The 21,628-nt window shown below is 36.1% G+C and overlaps 2 protein-coding genes across 3 annotated transcripts; both read left to right on the plus strand.

Annotated features, from left to right (window-relative positions):
• The first annotated feature begins 1,533 nt into the window (after positions 1 to 1,533).
• Positions 1,534 to 6,054, plus strand: CIA2 (chloroplast import apparatus 2). Of its 2 annotated transcripts, XM_012213072.4 has the most exons (3): positions 1,537 to 3,454; positions 4,301 to 4,456; positions 5,775 to 6,054. In XM_012213072.4, exons 1-3 carry the CDS (start codon positions 2,384 to 2,386, stop codon positions 5,829 to 5,831), a joined length of 1,284 nt encoding a protein of 427 aa, XP_012068462.1. In that variant the 5' UTR covers positions 1,537 to 2,383; the 3' UTR covers positions 5,832 to 6,054. The 2 variants fall into 2 exon arrangements, with proteins under 2 accessions (XP_037492489.1, XP_012068462.1); XM_037636561.2 differs by lacking the exon at positions 5,775 to 6,054 and having other exon boundaries at positions 1,534 to 3,454; positions 4,306 to 4,452.
• Positions 6,055 to 15,731: 9,677 nt separating this feature from the next.
• On the plus strand, positions 15,732 to 16,384 carry LOC149494334 (uncharacterized). The gene is made up of 2 exons (XM_089725470.1): positions 15,732 to 16,014; positions 16,077 to 16,384. The coding sequence occupies exons 1-2, from the start codon at positions 15,732 to 15,734 to the stop codon at positions 16,382 to 16,384; spliced, it is 591 nt and encodes a 196-aa protein (XP_089581596.1).
• The last annotated feature ends 5,244 nt before the right edge of the window (positions 16,385 to 21,628 follow it).

Genomic DNA, 21,628 nt, shown 5'->3' on the forward strand with positions numbered 1-21,628 from the left:
AGGTCGATTATTCTGTAATTTTAATATCAAGACAATAATTTCAATAATTGTACTGATATCCTTAAAATTATGTTGATAATTATATAAAAAAAAAATTCAAATAAAAGAAATAACATAATACATACCCACAGTTGTCATTTTTGGAACAAAACGAATTTTTAATTTGGATATTACCAAAATTCAATTTGGATTGTTGTTCCTATGATGCATTTCTATTCTTGTATAAATAATTATTGTTCAAGAATATTATAAGTCTTTGTTTGATAAAAATAATTGTTTAAATAACTCTTTACTATTTTAAAGGGAATAATTTTTCGTTAATCTGTCCTTTCAAACTATAAACATTAGTCAAAGAACATTATAAATAATAGATATAATGAAAAAAATAAATAAAGGGATGAAGATGCCAAAAAAAAAAAAAAGCATTAAAATCTATTGATTTCATAATCACAAGCTATTGAACCTAATAAGCCCAACGTATGATAACCATAAACCACACATAGAAGGCAAAAGAGACCAAAAAAACAAAAAAAAAAAAAAGTTCCCAATGATTTAATGGTTCAATTTTCCTTATTTGAGATCCAAGATTACACCGCACCCTTTTTCCTAGATACACGTGATAATCCTCTGACCAATAAAGGACAGGCCATGTAAGCCCTAAAAAATCCAAGGCAACCAATCAGGAAATGCCATCTCAGCGGATAAGAAACCTTTCCCATAAAATGTAGAAGAAAGTTGCAGGTGGTATGGGTGACAAGAACTCAGGATAATCCAAACACAACATCCATGCTTGCCCATCATTAGGATTATAAATCATCTTGACCATTATGCCCTCACTTATACCGTTGGAATTACGTAACCGCCACTGGTTACCATTTCAATCCATCTTGTAGGCTACGATGGAGAATTTGAATTCTTCTTACGGGTTAATATTTTTGTCCATAATTACAAATGTTTTATTTTTTTCTCTTACATTTAACAGGAACTATATGATATGAACTTTTAAATTTTTAATTTAATTTTCATTATGAAAGAAATAATGTAGTTGAATTTCGCCTATAAAACATCATAATTGAAAAGGAAAATATTAAAATTTATTTTCAAAATAAAGTAAAATTTTGTCTAAATTAAGTTGTTGACTACTGATTATTGTTAAACAAATTCAAATAGCCTTTTTATTAGTCCAAGCTCAGTGAATTTACAAGCAGTTCTGTTATATTATATTTGTCGGAAAAAATATCAAAAAGATCTTACAACAAATAAGATATAACATGATAGTACTATTTTATTCAATAAAAAAACATTTATAAATATCATATTTAACTATAGCAACACTATTAAATGAATTGTTGAGAATATACCCACCCATCATCATGGGTGGGTAGCCACACAATTGCCTTTGATCAGGGTCAATCAAGTAAATGAGCAAAACAAAATAATTGAACTGCCAAAAGAGCAAATATGGAGAGAAAAAGAAAACAAACTAATAAGTGGTCCCACGTCAGGAACAACAGCGAACAAGCATTGTCTCTTCCTCTGTTCTCCTCTCATTTCTCTCAACTTCTCACTCCTCACTCCTCACTTCACACTAGAGAGAGAGAGAGAGAGAGAGGTTTTGTCTGTGTTTGTGAAATCTCTGCCATTCATCTCTCACTCACTCTCTATTTCTACACTGTTCTCTCAACGGATCTTTTTTCCTTTTATCTGCCTCTTCTCCTGACCTATTTCTTCAGCTGCACAAAAACCTTTCTTTGCATCTTTACCACTAATAGTCACTTCCTGTTTGGCAACTTTCCTTTCCTTTCCTTTCCTTTCTATCTTTGGGGACAAAACCAATTCTGGGTTTTTCAAGGGTTTTGAATGGAATTCCCTTTTTTTGGTTTTCTAAAGTAGAGAAAATGATGTTCTGTTTTCTCTTCTAACAGAATTTTTGTTTTGATGAACTTTTTAGTGGCTTTTTGTTCTGGTTTGTCTTGAAAATTTTGTTCTGAAACTGGTTTTGGGTTTTCTTTTTTATATTAAAGAGAATATACATAGTTTATGTATTTTTTCCCCCTTTAAAAAAATAAGATTCTAGGCTTTTCATCTCTTCTAAAATATTCTCAAACTCTTGGCTTTTTTCTCATTTTTATGTTTTGCTTAAAGCCACACAACTTTTCTTGGATATTTCTGTTTTAGGGTTTAGGGTTTTGCATTCCCAATTCCCAATTCTCACATCAAAAGTGAATTCCAGTTTTTCTTGGAATTGATTCTGAAAATTATCTCTTAATTATATTTGAAACTGCAATTAAGAAATGCAATTACTGTAAATTCTGGGTTTTCTGTAAATTCTCAAAATTGGGAGTTGAGTTTCCTCTTCTAATAAATTATTTTAATTTCCAAAATGTCTTCTCCTTGTTTAAGTGGAGGTGGAGGCAGAACCTATGGTTTTGAATTAGAAATAGTGAAATCTCCATCTACTTCAACAAGAACTTCACACACATCTTCTCCATCTTCTACTATCTCTGAATCCAGCAATTCCCCATTAGCAATTTCCACAAGAAAACCTCGCACTCCACGAAAACGACCAAACCAAACCTACAATGAAGCAGCTGCACTTCTTTCTACTGCCTATCCAAACATCTTTTCCAATCAATTTACGAATCCGCGCAAATTCACCAAACCACATCAAGACACTCTTCTTCTTGACGAATCCTCTCCTGAATTGCTCTGGCCTTTTCGAGTTTTCGACGACCACTCTGGTTTTCTACTCCATCAACCTATTGAAAATGAAAAACCCAATTTCTTGAATGAGGCGAAAGTCTTGAATTCCGTTAGTTCTTGTGATAAGCTTGATTCCCATGGGAGTTCAATGGAATTCTGCGATGGTTATGAGGAGGATTTCGATGCTGAGTCGATTCTTGATGAGGAAATTGAAGAGGGAATTGATAGTATTATGGGGAATCTAAGCGTGACTAAGGAAAAGGCTTACGAAGGATCCAATAAAGATGGGAATTCCTGGTATGGGAATCCAGCGGGATACCATTTTGGCGGGAGATTCCAACTTGGATTTGGAAATGGAATGGGAAAGGGAGTTAGAGCTTTTAGAAATGGAGATGGAGGAAATTGGTGGAGTTTTCCAATCGTCGATATGCTTCAAATCTCGCCGAGGCTTAACAACAACAACAACCACAATAAGAATTCAGATTCTAATTTTAATTCAAACTCGAAAACGAAGCCGAAGCCGAAGCCGAAGCAAAAGGCTAATTCCGGTGAGAAAAAGAAAAAGAAAGTGGAGAAACCGGTCGTGGAATCGAAGAATTTGGAATTGGATATAGATGAGAATTCAATTCCGCAATCGAATTCGAGTTTGTTATTGAAATTAAACTACGACAACGTTTTGAACGCTTGGTCCGATCGTGGGTCGCCATTTTCCGATGAAATTTCAGGAGCCGAAGGAGGAAACGATGTCTCTGTATGTTTCTCATCTCCCGCCTTGAAATGACTTTACTATGGAACGCGAAATAACTGTGTGACGGCGCGTGTCGCAACGAGCTTTTATTGTAGTATAAAAAATAAAACAAAATTCTTTTCAAAAAAAAAAAAAAAAAATAAAACAAAATAAAATAAAATAAAACAAATTGCTCATTTTGCGTCAAATGCCAAATTAGTAGACAATATTTGCTTGTTTTGAATATCTGGAATATCTAGGGAAAGAAAAATATTGCCCAAAAAAAAAAAGTCTTGAAATAGTTGTTTAAGCTCTGACCTTTCTAGCTTTTGTTGTTTCTATTCTTTCTATTTTCATCTTGGACTTATATTAGATAATAAAATGTTATTTTTTAGGGTTTTAGCTAGGGCTCCCCGGTCTTTTTGATGCATGAAAAATAATCGGTTAGTCTCTTCGACGATGAATCAGAATTGACAGAGACTTGACCGGTTTCGATTAATTTAAAATATTTTAACATATATTTTACATTGGAGTCTATGGATTTGAAGTATAGTTCCAATCAATTTGAATTCTAATTTATTTCAAATTGATTTTGATTCAGTTTTTGGGCTAGTTGGTGGCTGGATCTCCTTGTAGCAATAAGTATTTTTTGGCTTCACATAATAATAATTGCTTTATCATTTTGCTATTGATTTGACATTTTAAAAAATCCAAAAGAATTTGTAGCAATTTTTTAATTTGCTAATTATTAGGCATATGATTGGATATATAATTTAAAAATCAAAGATGATAAAAAGGTGTGGTAGGGACCGATAAATTCATTTATATTTATTTTTTTTATTAATTTTGTTTTGATACTTTTTGGGGCAGGCCAGGTTGGCGCAGATTGATCTATTTTCAGAAAGTGGAGGTATAAGAGAGGCTAGTGTGTTGCGCTACAAAGAAAAGCGGCGTACTCGCCTCTTCTCTAAGAAGATCAGATACCAGGTTAGGAAAGTCAATGCTGATCAACGGCCCAGAATGAAGGTAGCTATTCTTCAGTTTTTTTTATTGCTGATCAATGGCCCAGATTGATTTATATATTTAGTTAGTGTGATAACTACAAGAAATTTTACTTCAATATATAAACCATTATATTGAAGTAAAATTTTATTTGTAATACACTGCTACGTATAATTTTAAAAAATTTAAAAATTAATTAGGTATTATAAATAAATTTCATTTTACGTAAAATGCAAAACAAAATTACTAAATCAGAAGATTTTTTTTAGGGATATATTACAATAATTAATTTTACTTGTACTAGATACATTAATATATCGCTTTCAATGGGAGACAAAACTGGAAGAGCTTTGAAGAGCTCTAGCCCCCCTTTGAAATTTTTTAAAATTATAAATTTATCATTAAAAATATTATCGATAAAATGTGAAACAAAAGTAGGTATCAATATCTCATTCATTTGAAAAAAAAAAAATGGATGTATTTTGACAAATAATATTATTTTACCTATAAAAGTAATTTATTTACCCCTTATTTACAACAAATGAATTTCATAAAATTTTATCAAATTTATTTAGAAATCCATATTTTTTATGTTTGGAATGAAAGAAAACACAAATTTCAATTTTAGGGATTCAATTCTATGGAATTGAACATAATTATCCAAATTCTACAAAAATAGGTGAAATTTCTAAATGAATTCTACAAATTTAAGCAATTCAACTTTTAAAGACAAAACTACCTTTCTCTTTGTATATAGTCAATTTTTCAATTTTTACTTATTTAACATATTTATTTTATTGAATTTGACTTAAATCATTTAAAAATTTATTTTTTTAGAAAAATATTTTCTTGTTATTTTATTTTTTATTTTAATATTCTTATCTTTTATTTTAATAGTTTTAGCATTTTTTTACAATTGAGGAGAGATATTTAAGTTTTTTTTTTTTTTTTTAACAAAGTGGAGGGAGATTCAAGTTAAATATGCATTTATCATTAAATTAAATGCAATAATTTTATTACTATTATATATATATATATATATATATATTTATATTAATAAAAATATAAAAAATTATATAGTATAACATAAATATAATTGATATTTATTATTTATTTTTGTGAAATTATTATTTCAAGGATATTTTAGGAAACAAATTCAAATGAATTTTAATTATGAATTTATTCCATATATAACTATGTAGTCTTCCGTTGAATTATATGTTTTAAATTAATTATACCAACCATGAAAATTTATTCTAGAATTCATTTACAAATGAATTGCATATTTTAAATTCATTTATATCAAAATTAGTCTAATTTATATTGTTTGTAAACATCATAGGGGCGATTCGTAAGGCGGCCAAATTCGAGTGGAAATAGTCAAAGAGGAGAAGAATAACAATTGTCTTAAATTTCAACTCTTACCCTTTGTTGTTTGATTAATGCATTCTATTTTGTAATCTCTCATACTAAAAACTCATGAGGAGATGGAGACTTGTCAAGCAGAGAAAAAAAAGAGTAAGATAAACAGATTTTTGCCTAGCCTTTCTTTTCTTTTTTCCCTACTATGTTTTTCTTTGTTTTCTAATCTTTGATTAAAAGATGTCTTCCCTTTTTTGCTCCTCTTGACTTTATTACAAAGAATCATGTTAATACTTTTTAGTGGGTAAAAATAGAGAAATTATTAGGTAGGCTCAGTCTATCACATTATCTATAGACCTACTCAATGAAATAAAGTTAAATCAGCTTGCTTTTTTGTAGCTGTTAATTCCTTCACATTTTCTGTTTAATTAGAGATGGAAAACATAATTGCATTGGTTTAGGAGTTACCGACGTGGGACAAAAAAAATAAAAAAAAAAAGAAGCAAGCTGCTAATTTAAATTTATTTCATTTGGTGGGTCTAAATTTCTCATAAAAATGGTTTCAAATTTCAATATTGGTAACTTATTAGAAGAACTTGGACTCTCTCTTTCAAAAAAAAAAGAAGAACTTGGATTAATTGACTAAGTATATTATAAATTGATTTAGATGCTTTTTGTCCTTAGACTATAATAATGTTGTTGAAGCTTAGTCTATTTGAAGATTGATATCTTTAATGCTATATTTGGAAAAGGGAGGATGAAAAAGTAGAAAAGATTGTTACTATTCATTTTTCATCCTCATTTTCCACCAAATGATTGGATTGGAAGGAAATAAGGGAGAAATGAAAATGTTATTTTTATAAATTTAAAATTTTACCTTTTATATATATATAAGAAAATTGATTATATGTAAAATTTAGTAGTATTTTTTTTAATAAAACTCAATTTTATAATTTTTGCTTTTCTAAAATATATTGTCTTAATTATTCTGAAAAAGTTTTAATTAAAAGTAAATATTCATTAAAAATATAGAAAAAAAAGAAGAAAAGTAAAATAATTTTTCACGCAAGTGAAACTTATTTCCCTTTGATATATTGGGAAGGGTGATTCTGTGGAAGGAAAGAAAATCTGAGTGGAAAATGTATTGGGAAGCTCACATTCCGTTACTTGGGACAAGGGTGGAAATTTTGAGAGGAAAGAAAATTTTGAATATTTTTCTTCTGGGCCCGCCGTTTCTCAATCTCCCAAAATTGGAGAGAAAGTGACGATGATGGAGTGAATATTTAACTGTTTGTAAGGAATTACAAAAATAACCAAACCCACTATTCACTCTAAATTGATTCCAAAAACTTTCTTTTCTCATTCAAAATTTCACAATCTAAAATAAAAAAGTTTTTAGTAAAAAAATTTGCAAAATCAAACTACCAAAGTTTTCAATATAAAAAAAAAAACAAATAGAAATATATGGTAATAGATCATTTTTAACAAACAAAAGAGGTAATTGAAAAAAAAAAATACAGATATGACATGAGAGGGGAGAGAGACAAGTTTGTAGACGATTGATGGTTGACAAAGTTTCGTCGACTTGGAATCAGGGAGAAAGTGGCCGAAGATCTCTCTTCTTTGTCGAGTAAGAAATAGGCAAGAATCGATCAAAGCGGCGTTACCGCATAGTGAAGAGGTCAGAAACGGTGACCAGATGGGATAAGGCATCTGTGTTGGCCACCGATCGGAGAGGAAACTGAGATCTAGAGAGAGATGAAGAGACAAAGACTGAATAGGAAAGATGGAGAGTTTATTTTTTTTTACTTAGTTTGAGTTTTTTTTTTTACTTTTCTTATTTTGCCTTTGTCATATTATAAATTAGGGTAAGGACATTGATTTGTGCTGTGTTTATAGCGTTTTTTTTCTTTTTATTTATTTTATTTATTTTTTTACTACTTTTCTTACTTCGCTTGTGTTAGTATATATTAAAGGAAAATAAGATTCACTTATGTGAAAAATTATTTTACTTTTCTTTTTTTTCTATATTTTTAATGAATATTTACTTTTAATTAAAAATTTTTAAGAATAATGAAGACAATATATTTTAGAAAAGCAAAAATTACAAAATTGAGTTTTATTAAAAAAAAAAAATACTACATGATTACAATGTGTTAAAGAAAGAAAGATATTAGATGGCAGAGAGGAAATTCTCTGAATGTGAACCAAAATGAAAACGCTGCAGAAGAGGACCGTGCTAAAAAAAAAAAAAAGTAAAACATCGTGAAAAAGGTGTTGAGATCAGTGATGACAACGAATCTATTCTTGCTAATGGCTTCAGTCACTCCTTCAGAGACAAAGTTGTTCAGGGAATGGAGATGGATATGGAAGATGATCCAGTAGAGGATGCCAACTTTGAATTTTCAGCTAACGATATTCAAATAGATAGATTAGGGAAGGTACCAGAAGTAGTTATCTTTGAAAGTTTGCAAACAAACTTAGCGCAGAAATGATCCAGATCAGCTATCGTCCATTTATGGGGGAGGAGTATTGGCTATAAGGCCTTATGTTCAAAAATTGATACTCTGTGAAAACCCAAACCTTAACATGTTCTAGATTTAGGGAACGAATTTTTCCTCGTAAAGTTTGATTTCGAAGATGATTTTCAAAAGGCCATTCTTGATGGTCCTTGGACAATGTCAAGAAGCTATTTAGTTATGCAACCATGGAGCCCTGAATTTAATATCCAGAACTTCTCCTTGGGTCGAGCTGTAGTATTGATCAGATTACTTGGTGTTCCCCTACATCTATATCATAAAAAAGTTCTTATAGCTATTGGTGATGTTGTGGGTAGGGTTATCAAGGTAGATTACAACACTGAAGACTTGCTCAGAGGGAAATTTGCGAGACCAACGGTAATGGCGAAGATGAAATCACCCCTTGTCTCCAAATTTCTTATTAACGGTAGAACCCATACAGTGGAATATGAGAGTATTCTGAAATTTTGCTTTCACTATGGGCGTGTTGGGCATAGAGAAAGCAATTGCTCTTACAAAGTGCCACAAATACAGCCTCTAGGGAGACTCAAAAAGGTTAGGAGATGGAGATCACCGTGTCGCCGTCGAAATTCGTACCGTGGATGGTGGTAAACCAGAGAGGAAGATGTGGCCAAAGACTTATTGGAGAAAATCAAGGGATTGCTTCTTGGTATGGAAAGGGGACAAACAGATATGATATTCTTGGAGGAGGTAGTATTGTAGAAGGAAACAATATCAATATTTATGAGGGTAATGGTAAAAAAGAGAAGACTAAGGATACTGTTAATCAGCATCGTGCAGGGGCTGAAGGAAAGAATAAAATCATCCATGAAAATAAACAGGCCAACAATAAAGACTTGAAGTCCAATAGAGGCCTATCATCATCAAATTTCGGAGCCACTGTCATCCCCGAGTCCAATCACCAGAGAAATTATCCGCTTTCCGGTGATATCCCGACTACGGGACACAAGAATAAATCGAATCATATATCAAAAAAGGGAAAACTAATCAATAGAGGTGCCTTTTGGTGGAATGACTTGCAGAGTTGAAAGAACTCCAGGGTTATGCGTGCTTGCTTAACAGAAATCCTAAGATGGGTGACCACCTGGGAAGTTTCCCATTTCACCTGCAGGATAAAACCGTGTGGATCCTGCCAATCCAGTATGGGATGGATTTAGCTTGATCCAAATCGGACAATTCCTCTAGTGGTTGGAGTCGAGCATGACAGCTGGTATCAGAGTCGGATCCCCTCCAATAGATGTATGGTTCGAGGATAAACCACGCGAAAGCAAGTGGGCTTGTGATATCCCGACTGTAGGACACATGAATGAATTAGATCATATATCGAAAAGGGAAAACTAATCAATAGAGGCTCCTTTTAGTGGAATGGCTTGAGAGTTGGAAGAACTCCAGGGTTATGCGTGCTCGCTTAACGAAAATCCTAAGATAGGTGACTACCTGGGAAGTTTCCCATCTCACCTGCGAGACAAAACCGTGCGGATCCTGCTAATCCAGAATGGGATGGATTTGACTTGATCCAAAGCGGACAATTCCTCTCAGTGGTTGGAGTCGGGCATGACATATTCCTAATGGAGCTATGCCCAACAAACCAACTCTGGGCGAATTTTTTTCTTTTAAAGAAAAATCCAATACAAGTAAGTCCATTATCCAAATGGATACCAATTTGGACCCACGTACTCATTTTGTGGTTTAGGTGATGAATGTACCAAAGAATCAATTGGACAGAATTACTTCCAAAAGATCCAATTTCCAGCATGAACCTTTCTTTTCAGATTTTGAGAGTAATGTTTTTAGTGGTAAGTGTCAGAAAGCAAGGAAATAGGAGGAAAATGTGGGATCATATTTTCTCATCATTTCCCAATTAGTGTACATAATTAGGGAATAACTATAGAAGGAGTCCTCTCTTTACTATTTATTTCTTTCCTTGTATAAATCTGTGCCTTAACTATATTAAGACATTGTAAAGCAGTAGAATAAAAGATCAACACAATTCTTCCAGATTATGTCTCAAATAATACCATTTAACATGGTATCAAAGCTGGTTCAATGGTTCTAAGACCAAACTGTTTCAATTGCTCATCATTTACCAACTTACCAACAGAAATCCGACTACCATGTCCGAAGACGGCAACTCCTCATCAGCCATAAGTTTACCAACCCAGAAGACTCTAGCTACTATGTTCGAAGACGGCAACTCAGGGAAACAGTCTGGCATTAGCAACGATGACCTGACAATTCAATTAGCAAATCTTATAAAAAATGGCCTTAGTAACCAAAACCAAAAACAAACCCTTTCTGATAATTTAATCATCAGCATCAAATTAAACAGCCAAAATTATTCGTTATGGGCAAGCATGATTAAGGTTGCAATTGGAGGAAAATCAAAGGCCCTGTTGAGCCACCTCACTGAAATTCCAGCGCCACCACAGATCGGTGACAAAAAATACGAGAAATGGGAACAAGACGATCTCATCGTGTTCTCATGGTTAATTCAAAATATTGAACCCCAATTGGTAAGCAATCTGATCGAATTTCCCATAGCGAAAGCATTGTGGAATGCTCTTGTTACAACATATAGTAATGGCAGGGACAAACTATAAACCTTTGATCTTCATTCAAAGTAAATGGTATGAAGCAAAATGGAGCACCTTTAGAATATTTTTGGATTACCATGCAAGGAGTGTGGGGCGAGATTGACCGCCGGGAACCAAATCCGATGACCTTAGAAGCAGACATAGCCACATACAATAAAATCCGTCAAGAACAAAAGCTGCTCCAGTTCCTGATTGCAATCGATTAGGAATATAATCAAATCAAAAGAGAGATCTTAAGACAAGATCCGCTACCCTCATCGGAAGCCGCCTATCCCACTGTTCGGAAAGAGGCTGCCCGCCTTAATATTTTGGGACTAGCTTCTGAAATCTCGTCATAATAGGGCATAGGCAGTGGATTGATTGTAACTGGGACTGAAGCCATGGGAATGGCAGCATAAGGACAGCGATGGTCAGGCTTCGCCGGCAAGCCAGGCGGATCATCATCCCGTTCAGATAAGGCAAAACTCAAGTGTACTCACTGTGGGATGAGTAAACACACGAAAGAGAACTGTTTCCGGATTGTGGGATATCCAGAATGGTGGAACGATGGACATAAAAGGGACAGACAAGCCATAAGAGGTAAAGCCGCCACCGCTGTGAGCAACCTTGAGGCTACCAGCAGCAACGGTGGTGGCCAGGAGGCATCGGAGATGGAGGCAGTATTGGAGGAGCAATGGCAGCTAGGGCTGAAGAAAGGGGTAATATAGGTTATAAAGGTAAAGGGTTTGGGATTTCCTCCTAAACCCTTCCAATTTGGACAATTTATTATCAGGCTCCTCTTTTTTGGACATATTACAAATTGACCCAATAAAAATTTTGTCTATTGCTAATATGGTCTAAAATTGATAACAATAAGAATGCCTTATGGATTTTTGATAGTGGTGCCACTGACACCATGACATTTGATGCACACGATATTAAAATACAGTCAAAACCCACAAAGACACATTTTGGAGCAGCCAATGGGGGAATAGTCCCTGTAGAGGGAGTCGGGTCTATTGAAATATCACCCACACTAAAATTGTCGAACTGTCTTTATGTCCCTTCACTTTCATATAAATTGTTGTCTATTATTCATGTAACAAAGGAACTTAATTGTACCGTGCTAATGACCCCAACTTTCTGTATACTGCAGGACATCAAGATGGGAACGATTTTTGGACGTGGCACTGAGCGCCAAGGACTTTACTACGTGGATGAAGTTGCCCAACACGGTACTGTGATGCTAGCATATGGAATTGCGGATCGAGAAGCTTGGCTTTGGCACCGGAGATTAGGACATCCATCCACTGGTTATTTACATCTTTTATTTCCTAAACTCTTTAAATCCAATAATGTATTACATTGTAAGACTTGTGTTTTGGCGAAAAGCCACAGACAGACTTTCAGGCCAAATAATACCAGGGTTGATTTACCTTTTTCAGTAGTCCATTCTGATGTGTGGGGTCCAGCACTGTCATGGGAGGGCAAGGTTTTCACTATTTCTTGATATTTGTGGATGACTGTACTCGCATGACGTGGGTATATTTTTTGAAAAACAAGTCAAAAGTTGTTGATGAATTTATCCTATTTTATACCATGATCCAAACCCAATTCAATAAGTCAATTTAAATTTTAAAATTCGACAACGGGGGAGAATTTGTTAACACAACCATGAAACAATTTTTTCAACAAAAAGGGTTAGTACACCAAACCACTTGTCCTCATACTCCCGAACAAAATGGTGTTGCCGAACGGAAAAATAGGATCCTCCTTGAAATGACCTGAGCTCTTCTTATTGAGTCTCGGGTCCCCAAAAGTTTTTAGCCTGAAGCTCTAGCCACTGCCACCTACCTTCTAAATAGACTCCCAACCAAAATCCTTGACCTTCAAACTCCAATCCAAATCCTAGCCAAATTTACCAAAATACCCCGACCTTAATTCTTCAACCACGAATTTTTGGTTGCTCTGTATTTGTCCACATTCTGAAAACGGAAAGAACCAAATTTGACCCATGTGCAGAAAAATGTGTATTTGTTGGGTACAGGGTTAATCAAAAGGGGGTACCGATGCTATAATCCTAAAACCTGTCATATGTTCACCACAATGAACTGTGATTTCCTTGAAACCGAATACTTTTATACTACCCAACCTAGTGGTTAGGGGGAGAAGGAATATATGGACACACTGAGTTGGATTCCCGAACTAGTGTTGCCACAGGTGAAATTGGGTCTTCAAGAAGAGAACCCACAAATGAAAGTAGCAGAATAGGAAGAGAACAGTACTGTTGGGCCAACTTCTGATGCTTCCATATAGTCTACGGAGCCTAGTGTCTAAGAAAATACTATTCCTAACCTGGCGTTCAAGGTAAGAGAAACTGAAGCTCCTGAATCTCCTGTTATTTTCACTAATCCCGGTGACTATGAGACTGTAACAGAATAGCTGGCAGAGCAGGAGGAACGATATGTATTACCACCCAGAGGCAATAAGGGAGTCCCACCTAACAGATACTCTCCAGAAAAAGAGGCTTTGAGGTCCAGATATCCAGTAGCAAACATAGCCATGAGGAGTCTATCTAGAGAAGCCAAGGCATTCATCTCAGCCCTGTGTGAAGAAAAGATCCCGACCACAGTCGAACATGCCTTGGCATCAGAAAAATGGACCAATGCAATCAAGGAAGAAATGAATGCTTTGATCCAGAACCACACATAGGAGAAATGTGCCTTACCGAGAGGAAAGAAACTAGTTGGGTGTCGCTGGGTCTTCACGGTGAAACACAAGCCAGATGTTTCCATTGAATGGTACAAGGCACGGTTAGTGGCAAAAGGATACACCCAGACTTATGGCATCAATTACTCGAAGGCTTTTTCGCCGGTAGCAAAAATTGATACTATTAGGGTATTGTTCTCAGTAGCAGCAAACAAGGGGTGGCCACTTCACCAGTTTGATGTGAAGAATGATTTCCTACATGGGGATCTGAAAGAGGAAGTCTATATGGAGGCTCCACTAGGTTTCACAAAGGGATTCCAGAAAGGAGAAGTGTGCTGGTTGAAGAAGTCACTTTATGGACTCAAGCAGTCGTCCAGAGCCTAGTTTGGTAAGTTTACACTAATAAGGAAGGGATACGGGTTCAAACAGAGCAATTCCAATCATACTCTGTTCCTGAAGCAGAGAGGCAGACTTGTAACTTGTTTGATCATTTATATCAATGACATGATCATTATAGGAGATGACATGGAAGAAATGACCAAGCTAAGGGAGAACCTATTCACAGAATTTGAAATGAAAGATCTGGGAAGGCTGAAGTATTTTCTTGGAATTGCGGTATTAAGATCGAAACAAGGGATTTTTATATGTCAGAAGAAGTACATTTTGGATCTTTTGGCAGAGACGGGAATGATCGATTGTAAATCGGCCAACACCAATGGTGGTGAATCATGGACTGAAGATAATGGAAGGAGCAGAACTAGCAGATAAAGAAAGGTATCAAAGGTTGGTTGGAAAACTGATATATCTCTCACATACTCGGCCAGATATAGCCTATGCAGTCGGAGTAGTGAGCCACTTTATGCATCAGCCTCATACAGACCATATGGAGGCTGTGTGGAGGATCATAAGGTATCTAAAGGGGACATCTGGACATGTTGTTCTATTCAAAGCACATGGACACCTAGAAATAAAGGGGTATACTGACGCCAACTGGGTAGGCAATCTAGTGGACCGTAGATCTACATCAGGCTATTTTACTCTTGTGGGGGGTAACTTAGTTACATGGAAAAGCAAGAAGCAAAAGGTTGTAGCATTGTCCAGTGCAGAGGCTGAATTTTAAGGGGTTGCATGAGGCTTGGTAGAAATACTGTGGTTACGAAAGTTGCTAACTGAAATTGGGTTTCCACCATCTGAGACTTGCAAGATAATGTGTTATAACCAGGCAGCAATTAGTCTCTCAGAAAATCCTGTACAACATGATCGGATAAAACACGTAGAAGTTGATAGACACTTCATTAAAGAGAAGTTAGAAGCGGGTATTGTAGAACAACCTTTCGTACGCTCTGAAGATCAACTAGCAGATATATTAACAAAGGCAGTGAATGGAAGGACCTTCAGTGAAGTTTTGGGCAAGTTGAGCATTGGCAATCCCACTACTGAACTTGAGGGGGAGTGTTAGAAAGCATTCTCATCATTTCCCAATTAGTGTACATAATTAGGGAATAATTATAGGAGGAGAATAATTCCTCTCTTTACTATTTATTTCTTTCCTTGTATAAACCTATGCCTTAGCTATATTAAGACATTGTAAAGCAGCTGAATAAAAGATGAACACAATTCTTCCAGATTATGTCTCAAATAATACCATTTAACAGTAGGCACTCTGATATTAATATTAATACTAATATAACTCCTTTTTCCCTTTCTTAGGAGCATCAATTATAAAGAACAACCATTATAAGGGACGAGCTTTTTCAAGACGCTCTTGATAATGAGAAGGAAGATAATATGGAAGATGATGAATTACCTTGCATGAGGAAGAAGACGATGATGTCCTCTTTTAGAAGGGGACAAGCGACCCGTATCTTATAGAGTAACCTTATGGATTCTAAGTTTAATTGGTTTTTAACTTTTAATTTTTTGCTTTTATCCATGTCTATCATCTCTTGGAACTGTTAAGGAGCTGGTAGCTCCTCCTTCATGAGGTATCTTAATCTAAATTTAGACAAGCATAAACCCAATATTCTCATCCTCTTAAAACCAAGAATTAGCAGGCACAGAGCTGATCAAGTTATTAGGTATATCAGCTTTAATAACTCTCACAGTGTAGATGCTATGGGCTATACAGGAGGTATTTGGGTTTGTTGGAACAATGTGTGGGATGTTCAGGTCTTAAGTAATAACTGCCAATGGATTCACTTGGGTATTAGCCATAAAGGCAAGGTGTTAATGGAGGCCATAGCCATTTATGCCAGCCTACAACCTTTTAACAAATATTCTCTTTGGGATGATCTTGATTTTATTGCATTGAATATGTCTAATCCTTGGATCCTCCTTAACAATTTTAATGCCATTCTTAGTAAAGAAGAAAGGTTTGGTGGATCCCACAATCAGTCAAGTATTGAAAAAAATTTGCTCTGTGGTTCACTAACAGTAAACTTTTTTATCTTGGTTTTACAGGAGCTCGGTTTACCTGGAGGAAAGGCAATCTCATGGAAAGACTCAATAGGGCTCTTTGCAATGATTTTTGGAGTCTTCAGTTTCCAGTTGACTCGGTGCGACATCTTACCAGATTAGGATCTGATCATAGACCCTTATTGGTAAATACTTTTGGTAATACCAATTTTACTTCCAGTGGTCCTCCTTTTCGTTTCTTAGCGGCTTGGCTTACCCATGAAACTTTTAACGATTTTGTGTCCACTTCATGGAAGTCTTATGCTTATATTAATGAGGCTATGGAGGTTTTTTCTACTAAGCTGGCTACCTAGAATAAAAATGTTTTTAGCAAAGTGTTCTTCCAAAAAAAAAAAAAAAAAGAAGACTTATTGCCATAATAGAAGGAATCTAGCAGCAACTTGAATGATCTAATAACCCATATTTGTCTAATCTCGAGATTACCCTTAAAAGGGAAGTAGAGGTAATTATAGCTAGGGAGGAGATGATATGGTTTCAAAAATCTAGAGCAAAATGGATCCTTTGTGGAGATCATAATACCATTTTTTCCATCTTAGAACTATTCATCGTAGAAATAAAAATCGTATTTTAGCTCTTAAGAATGATAGTGGCTAATGGGTGGAAGATAATCAAGAGCTTTATAGGATGCCTGTGGATTTTTTCTCTAACTTGTATACTGAGGTTGGAGACTCTCATCCAATTTATTGGAAAATAGAAAAAGGAAACTAACCTGGAAAGGAAAGTTTCTATTCAGCATCAAGAATCCCTACAATCAAGGGATTGCAACTATTGTAATTAGACTAATTAGGAAAAGTTTTTTGTATAAGAATACAATGACAGAAATAAGAGAGATAGAATTCTTTTATCAAACAAACATGGTATCAGAGCCTGGTTCAATCACAATGAATCGTGTTCTTATCTGAGCTTCATCATCTACCTTAATCCAACTTACCTGGAAGCATGAGTGGTCAATCCGAGAGCTCAGCTTCAACAGGGGCAACTGAAACACCAAACATGGATGTTTCTGTCGCTCAACTGCTGCAGATTCTCCAAAACTTAACCAACAAACCAAGCCAAATAGAAACCTCCAACAACCATGCTGTTAATTTAACAGTCAAGCTCAATGAATTTAATTACACCCTCTGGTCTCGATTAATGGAGATCGCAATCAGCGGAAGAGGAAAACTCGACCATATACTAGGAGCCTCTCCTCCACCTTCATCTGATGGAACCTACATCAAATGGAAACAATCAGATTCGATTGTTTTTTCATGGATAATAGAAAATATGGAAGCAGAGTTAGCGGTCCAATATGTTCAACATGCAACCGCCAAAGAACTGTGGGAGTGTCTCGCCACAACATTCCAAACAGGCAGTGATTCCCTGCAGATTTTCAATTTAACTGTTAAAGCTAATAATCTCAAGCAAGGGAATATGACCATTGAAAAGTTTTTTGGAAACTTACAAGCGATTTGGAAAGAGATTGACCGCCGGATGCCCAATCCGATGAAGCACCAGGAAGATATTGAAGTCTTCAATCGGATTCAATAAGAAACGAAACTTTTCCAGTTTCTCGCCGGAATACATGACCGGTTTGAAACCGAACGGCGGGACATCCTTAAGCAAGACCCTCTCCCATCAGTTGAAAGGGCGTATGCTATGATCAGAAGAGAGGCTGCGAGGCGAGGCATACTGGGACGAGAGAAAGATGAATAGGTAAACCCAGAAATCTCATAAATCGGTCAAGGCCTTGTAGCCAAATCCCGGTCAGATCTTGCCTAGACTGTGGCTAAATCATCATCCCGGAGCGAGGAGGTGGATTAATCGAAACTCAAGTGCAGCCATTGTGGGGGAACATGGCATACGAAAGAAGGTTGCTTTAAGATAATTGGTTACCCCGATTGGTGGACAGAAAATAGAAGGAAGGGAGCCAAGGGAAGAGCTGCGGTGGCCACGGTGGGCAACAAAATCTCTACCAGCACCGGAGAGGAACAGATTACGAGAGGAGTTTCGGCGGCCAATGTTTCAGTTGGAGGAGGGGATGAATCGCAGAACTATAACAAAGGAGGTATAGGGTTTGAGGGAAAATTTCTCTTAAATCCCTGCTCTTCTAATTTTACCTCATTTAATCATGATTTTTCTGAAAATTATAATTGTGCCCCTGGAACTTCTGAAATTGATGAAAGAGGACCTGAATTTGTTGAAAATTGCAATTTAGTGCCTGCTTTGTTTACAAGAAGTAGAGATGATCCTTTAGAAAGTAAAAATGTTGAAAGAGAACAACTTTTAGATTGTGGGGCTACGAATACAATGTCTTATGATCCATTGGACTTTAAATCTAAGACAACTCCTCGGAAAACTTGTATTCGGACTGCGAATGGGGGTTACTCATCTGTTGAAGGGGCAGGAGAAATTGAAATCTCTCCAAACCTTAGAGTTTCTAATTGCATATATGTGCCTAGTTTATCTCATAAACTCTTATCAGTAAGTCATGTTACTAAAGAGCTAAATTGTTCGATACTGATACACCCAACCTTTTGTATTCTGCAGGATATCTAGACAGGGAGGATTATTGGGCGTGGCACTGAACACGGAGGTCTGTACTACGTGGACAAGGTGGACAAAAAAGGTACCATAATGCTGGCTCACGGGACTGTGGATCGGCAAGTTTGGTTATGGCACCGACGACTTGGACATCCATCTACAGGGTACCTTAGAATTTTATTTCGTAAGTTTTTTAAGAACAATAATCATGTGTCTTGTGAGACTTGTATCCTAGCCAAAAGCCATTGACAAGTTTTTCCCCAGAACAATACTAGAACTGATATGCCCTTTGCACTTATACATTCTGATGTCTGGGGTCCTGCACCCATACCTAGTAACAATGGTTTTCTATATTTCCTTCTATTTATTGATGATTGCACTAGAATTACTTCGGTTTATTTTCTGAAAAATAAATCAGAGGTTTCTGAAAAATTTGCTATGTTTTATAACCTTGTTCAAACGCAGTACCAAAAACAAATTAAGATACTACGTTCTGATAATGGAGGGGAATACATTAACCATAATATGCAGGAATTTTTTAGCACCCATGGTCTCATTCACCAAACAACCTATCCTTACACTCCACAACAAAATGGGGTGGCTGAGAGGAAAAATAGGATCCTTTTGGAAATGACCGAGCCCAAATGATAGAATCTTATGTACCAAGAAACCTATGGCCAGAAGCCATTGCCACAGCTGCTTACCTCATAAATCGCTTACCCACAAAAATTTTAAACTTCAAAACCCTACTAGATACCTTAGCCCAACTTATCCAGATTCCATCCGTCCTCACCCTTCCTCCTCGAATTTTTGGGTGTACAGTCTATGTCCATATCCCGAAAATTAATCGTACAAAACTTGATGCTTGTGCGGTTAAGTGTGTTTTTATGGGGTATGGAGCACACAAAAAGGGATACAGATGTTATGACCCTGTTAATCGACACTTGTACACAACTATGGACTGTAATTTTCTGGAAACAGAATATTACTTTCAAACTCAATCCAATGGTCAGGGGGAGACATCAAAACAAGACCCACTGAATTGGCTCATCAGTCCAAACTTATTTGCCAGTCTAGATTTGTCAATTCCAGTCCAAACAGAGCAAGCAGGTACTGAGTCTACCACGGAACACGAGATACTACTTCCGGAATCAAATTCTCCCATATCTTCTCTGTCTGATATTCCTAAGGTAAGTACTCATAGTACAGAACCTAATGCTTCTACTAATATTCCTGAGGTAAGTACTCATAGTACATAACCTAATGCTTCTACTAATCTTGAAACTAATGAGATGCTAGACAGGAATGAGACACAAACTAGGTATATATTACCTCACAGGAGTAATCGAGGAATACCACCTAAGAAGTATGAGCCTGAGCATATACCACGAAATTCCAGATATCCAGTGGTAAATCTAGTTATGGGGAATCTTTCCAAAGAAGCAAAAGCTTTCAACAGTGCTCTGTATTCAGAGAAAATACCAAGAATAGTAAGAGAAGCTCAACAGAGTAAGGAATGGCAACAAGCAATGGAAATAGAGATGGAGGCACTCATGAAAAATGGCATATGGGATAAATGCAGTTTACTAGTTGACAAGAAACCAGTGGGTTGCAAATGGGTGTTCACAATTAAACGTAAAGCTAATGGTTTAATTGAACGCTACAAAGCAAGGCTAGTAGCTAAGGGATACACTCAAACCTACGGAATCGATTATTCTGAGACATTCTCTCCAGTTGCAAAATTGGACACAATCTGAGTGCTCTTCTCTATCGCCGCTAATCATGATTGGCCGTTACATCAATTTGATGTAAATAATACTTTTTTGCATGGTGATCTTGAAGAAGAAGTCTACATGGAAGCTCCTCCTGGTTTCTCAGGAGATTTTAAAACTGGAGAAGGGTGTAGACTAGGAAAAGCCCTTTATGGGTTAAAGCAATCTCCGAGGGCATGGTTTGGTCGGTTTACATCAGTTATGAAAAGTTATGGATACAAGCAGAGTAATTCTGATCGCGCCTTGTTTCTAAAAGGAAGAAATAATCATGTCACATGCTGATAATCTATGTGGACGACATGATCATTACTGGGAGTGATCACGAAGAAATAATGGAACTCAAGAAACAGCTATTTAGAGAATTTGAGATGAAGGACTTGGGGAGGTTGAAATACTTTCTTGGAATAGAGGTCCTAAGATCTAAACAAGGGATCTTTATTTCACAAAAGAAATATATTCTAGATCTACTAACCGAAACAGGTTTAGTAGATTATAAACCTGCAGAAAGTCCCCTTGAAGTTAATCATGGTTTAAAAATAGAAGAAAGTGGTAAACATGCAAATCAGGAGTAGTATCAGAGATTGGTTGGTAAGCTCATTTACTTATCTCATACCAGGCCAGATATAACATATGCAGTAGGAGTTATCAGTCAGTTCATGCATAAACCACAAGTGCAACACATAAATGCTGCTCTAAGAATTGTACGTTATCTGAAGGGAACAATAGGAAAGGGGGTACTATTCCAGAAACATGGGCACCTTGATATTCAAGGTTATACAGATGCTGATTGGGCAGGAAGTCCGACAAATCGGAGATCAACATCTGGATATTTTACTCTTGTTAGAGGGAACTTGGTGACCTGGAAAAGTAAGAAACATAAGGTAGTAGCCCTCTCGAGCGCAGAAGCTGAGTTTAGGGGAGTGTCTAGAGGATTAGCTGAGATACTTTGGCTACGGAAGCTGTTAGAAGAGATTGGATTTCCTGTTGAGGGTGCATGTCAGTTAAGGTGTGATAATAAGGCGGCGATCAGTATCCCTGAAAACCCAGTGCAACATGATCGCACTAAACATGTGGAAATAGATAGACACTTCATTAAGGAAAAACTCGAAAATGGGATCATAAGTCTTCCATATGTAAGATCAGAAGAACAACTTGCAGATATCTTGACCAAAGCTGTTCCAGCACGAGTATTCAATAAAGCTCTATCCAAGTTGGGTATCTGTGATCCGATGACTCAACTTG

The sequence above is a fragment of the Jatropha curcas genome, chromosome 8 (assembly GCF_041381405.1).
Source record: "Jatropha curcas cultivar XTBG-Jc1 chromosome 8, XTBG_Jcur_1.0, whole genome shotgun sequence".
NCBI classification, from domain to species: domain Eukaryota; kingdom Viridiplantae; phylum Streptophyta; class Magnoliopsida; order Malpighiales; family Euphorbiaceae; genus Jatropha; species Jatropha curcas.

What these genes read in the sequence shown, in the direction of transcription:
- CIA2 (XM_012213072.4), top strand. Translation starts at nt 2,384, where the DNA reads ATGTCTTCTCCTTGTTTAAGTGGAGGTGGAGGCAGAACCTATGGTTTT. An exon ending in AAGGAGGAAACGATGTCTCT is followed by an intron (nt 3,455 to 4,300) that starts GTATGTTTCTCA and finishes TTTTTGGGGCAG; the next exon opens with GCCAGGTTGGCGCAGATTGA. An exon ending in ATCAACGGCCCAGAATGAAG is followed by an intron (nt 4,457 to 5,774) that starts GTAGCTATTCTT and finishes TAAACATCATAG; the next exon opens with GGGCGATTCGTAAGGCGGCC.
- LOC149494334 (XM_089725470.1), top strand. Translation starts at nt 15,732, where the DNA reads ATGGGCTATACAGGAGGTATTTGGGTTTGTTGGAACAATGTGTGGGAT. An exon ending in TGGATCCCACAATCAGTCAA is followed by an intron (nt 16,015 to 16,076) that starts GTATTGAAAAAA and finishes TTGGTTTTACAG; the next exon opens with GAGCTCGGTTTACCTGGAGG.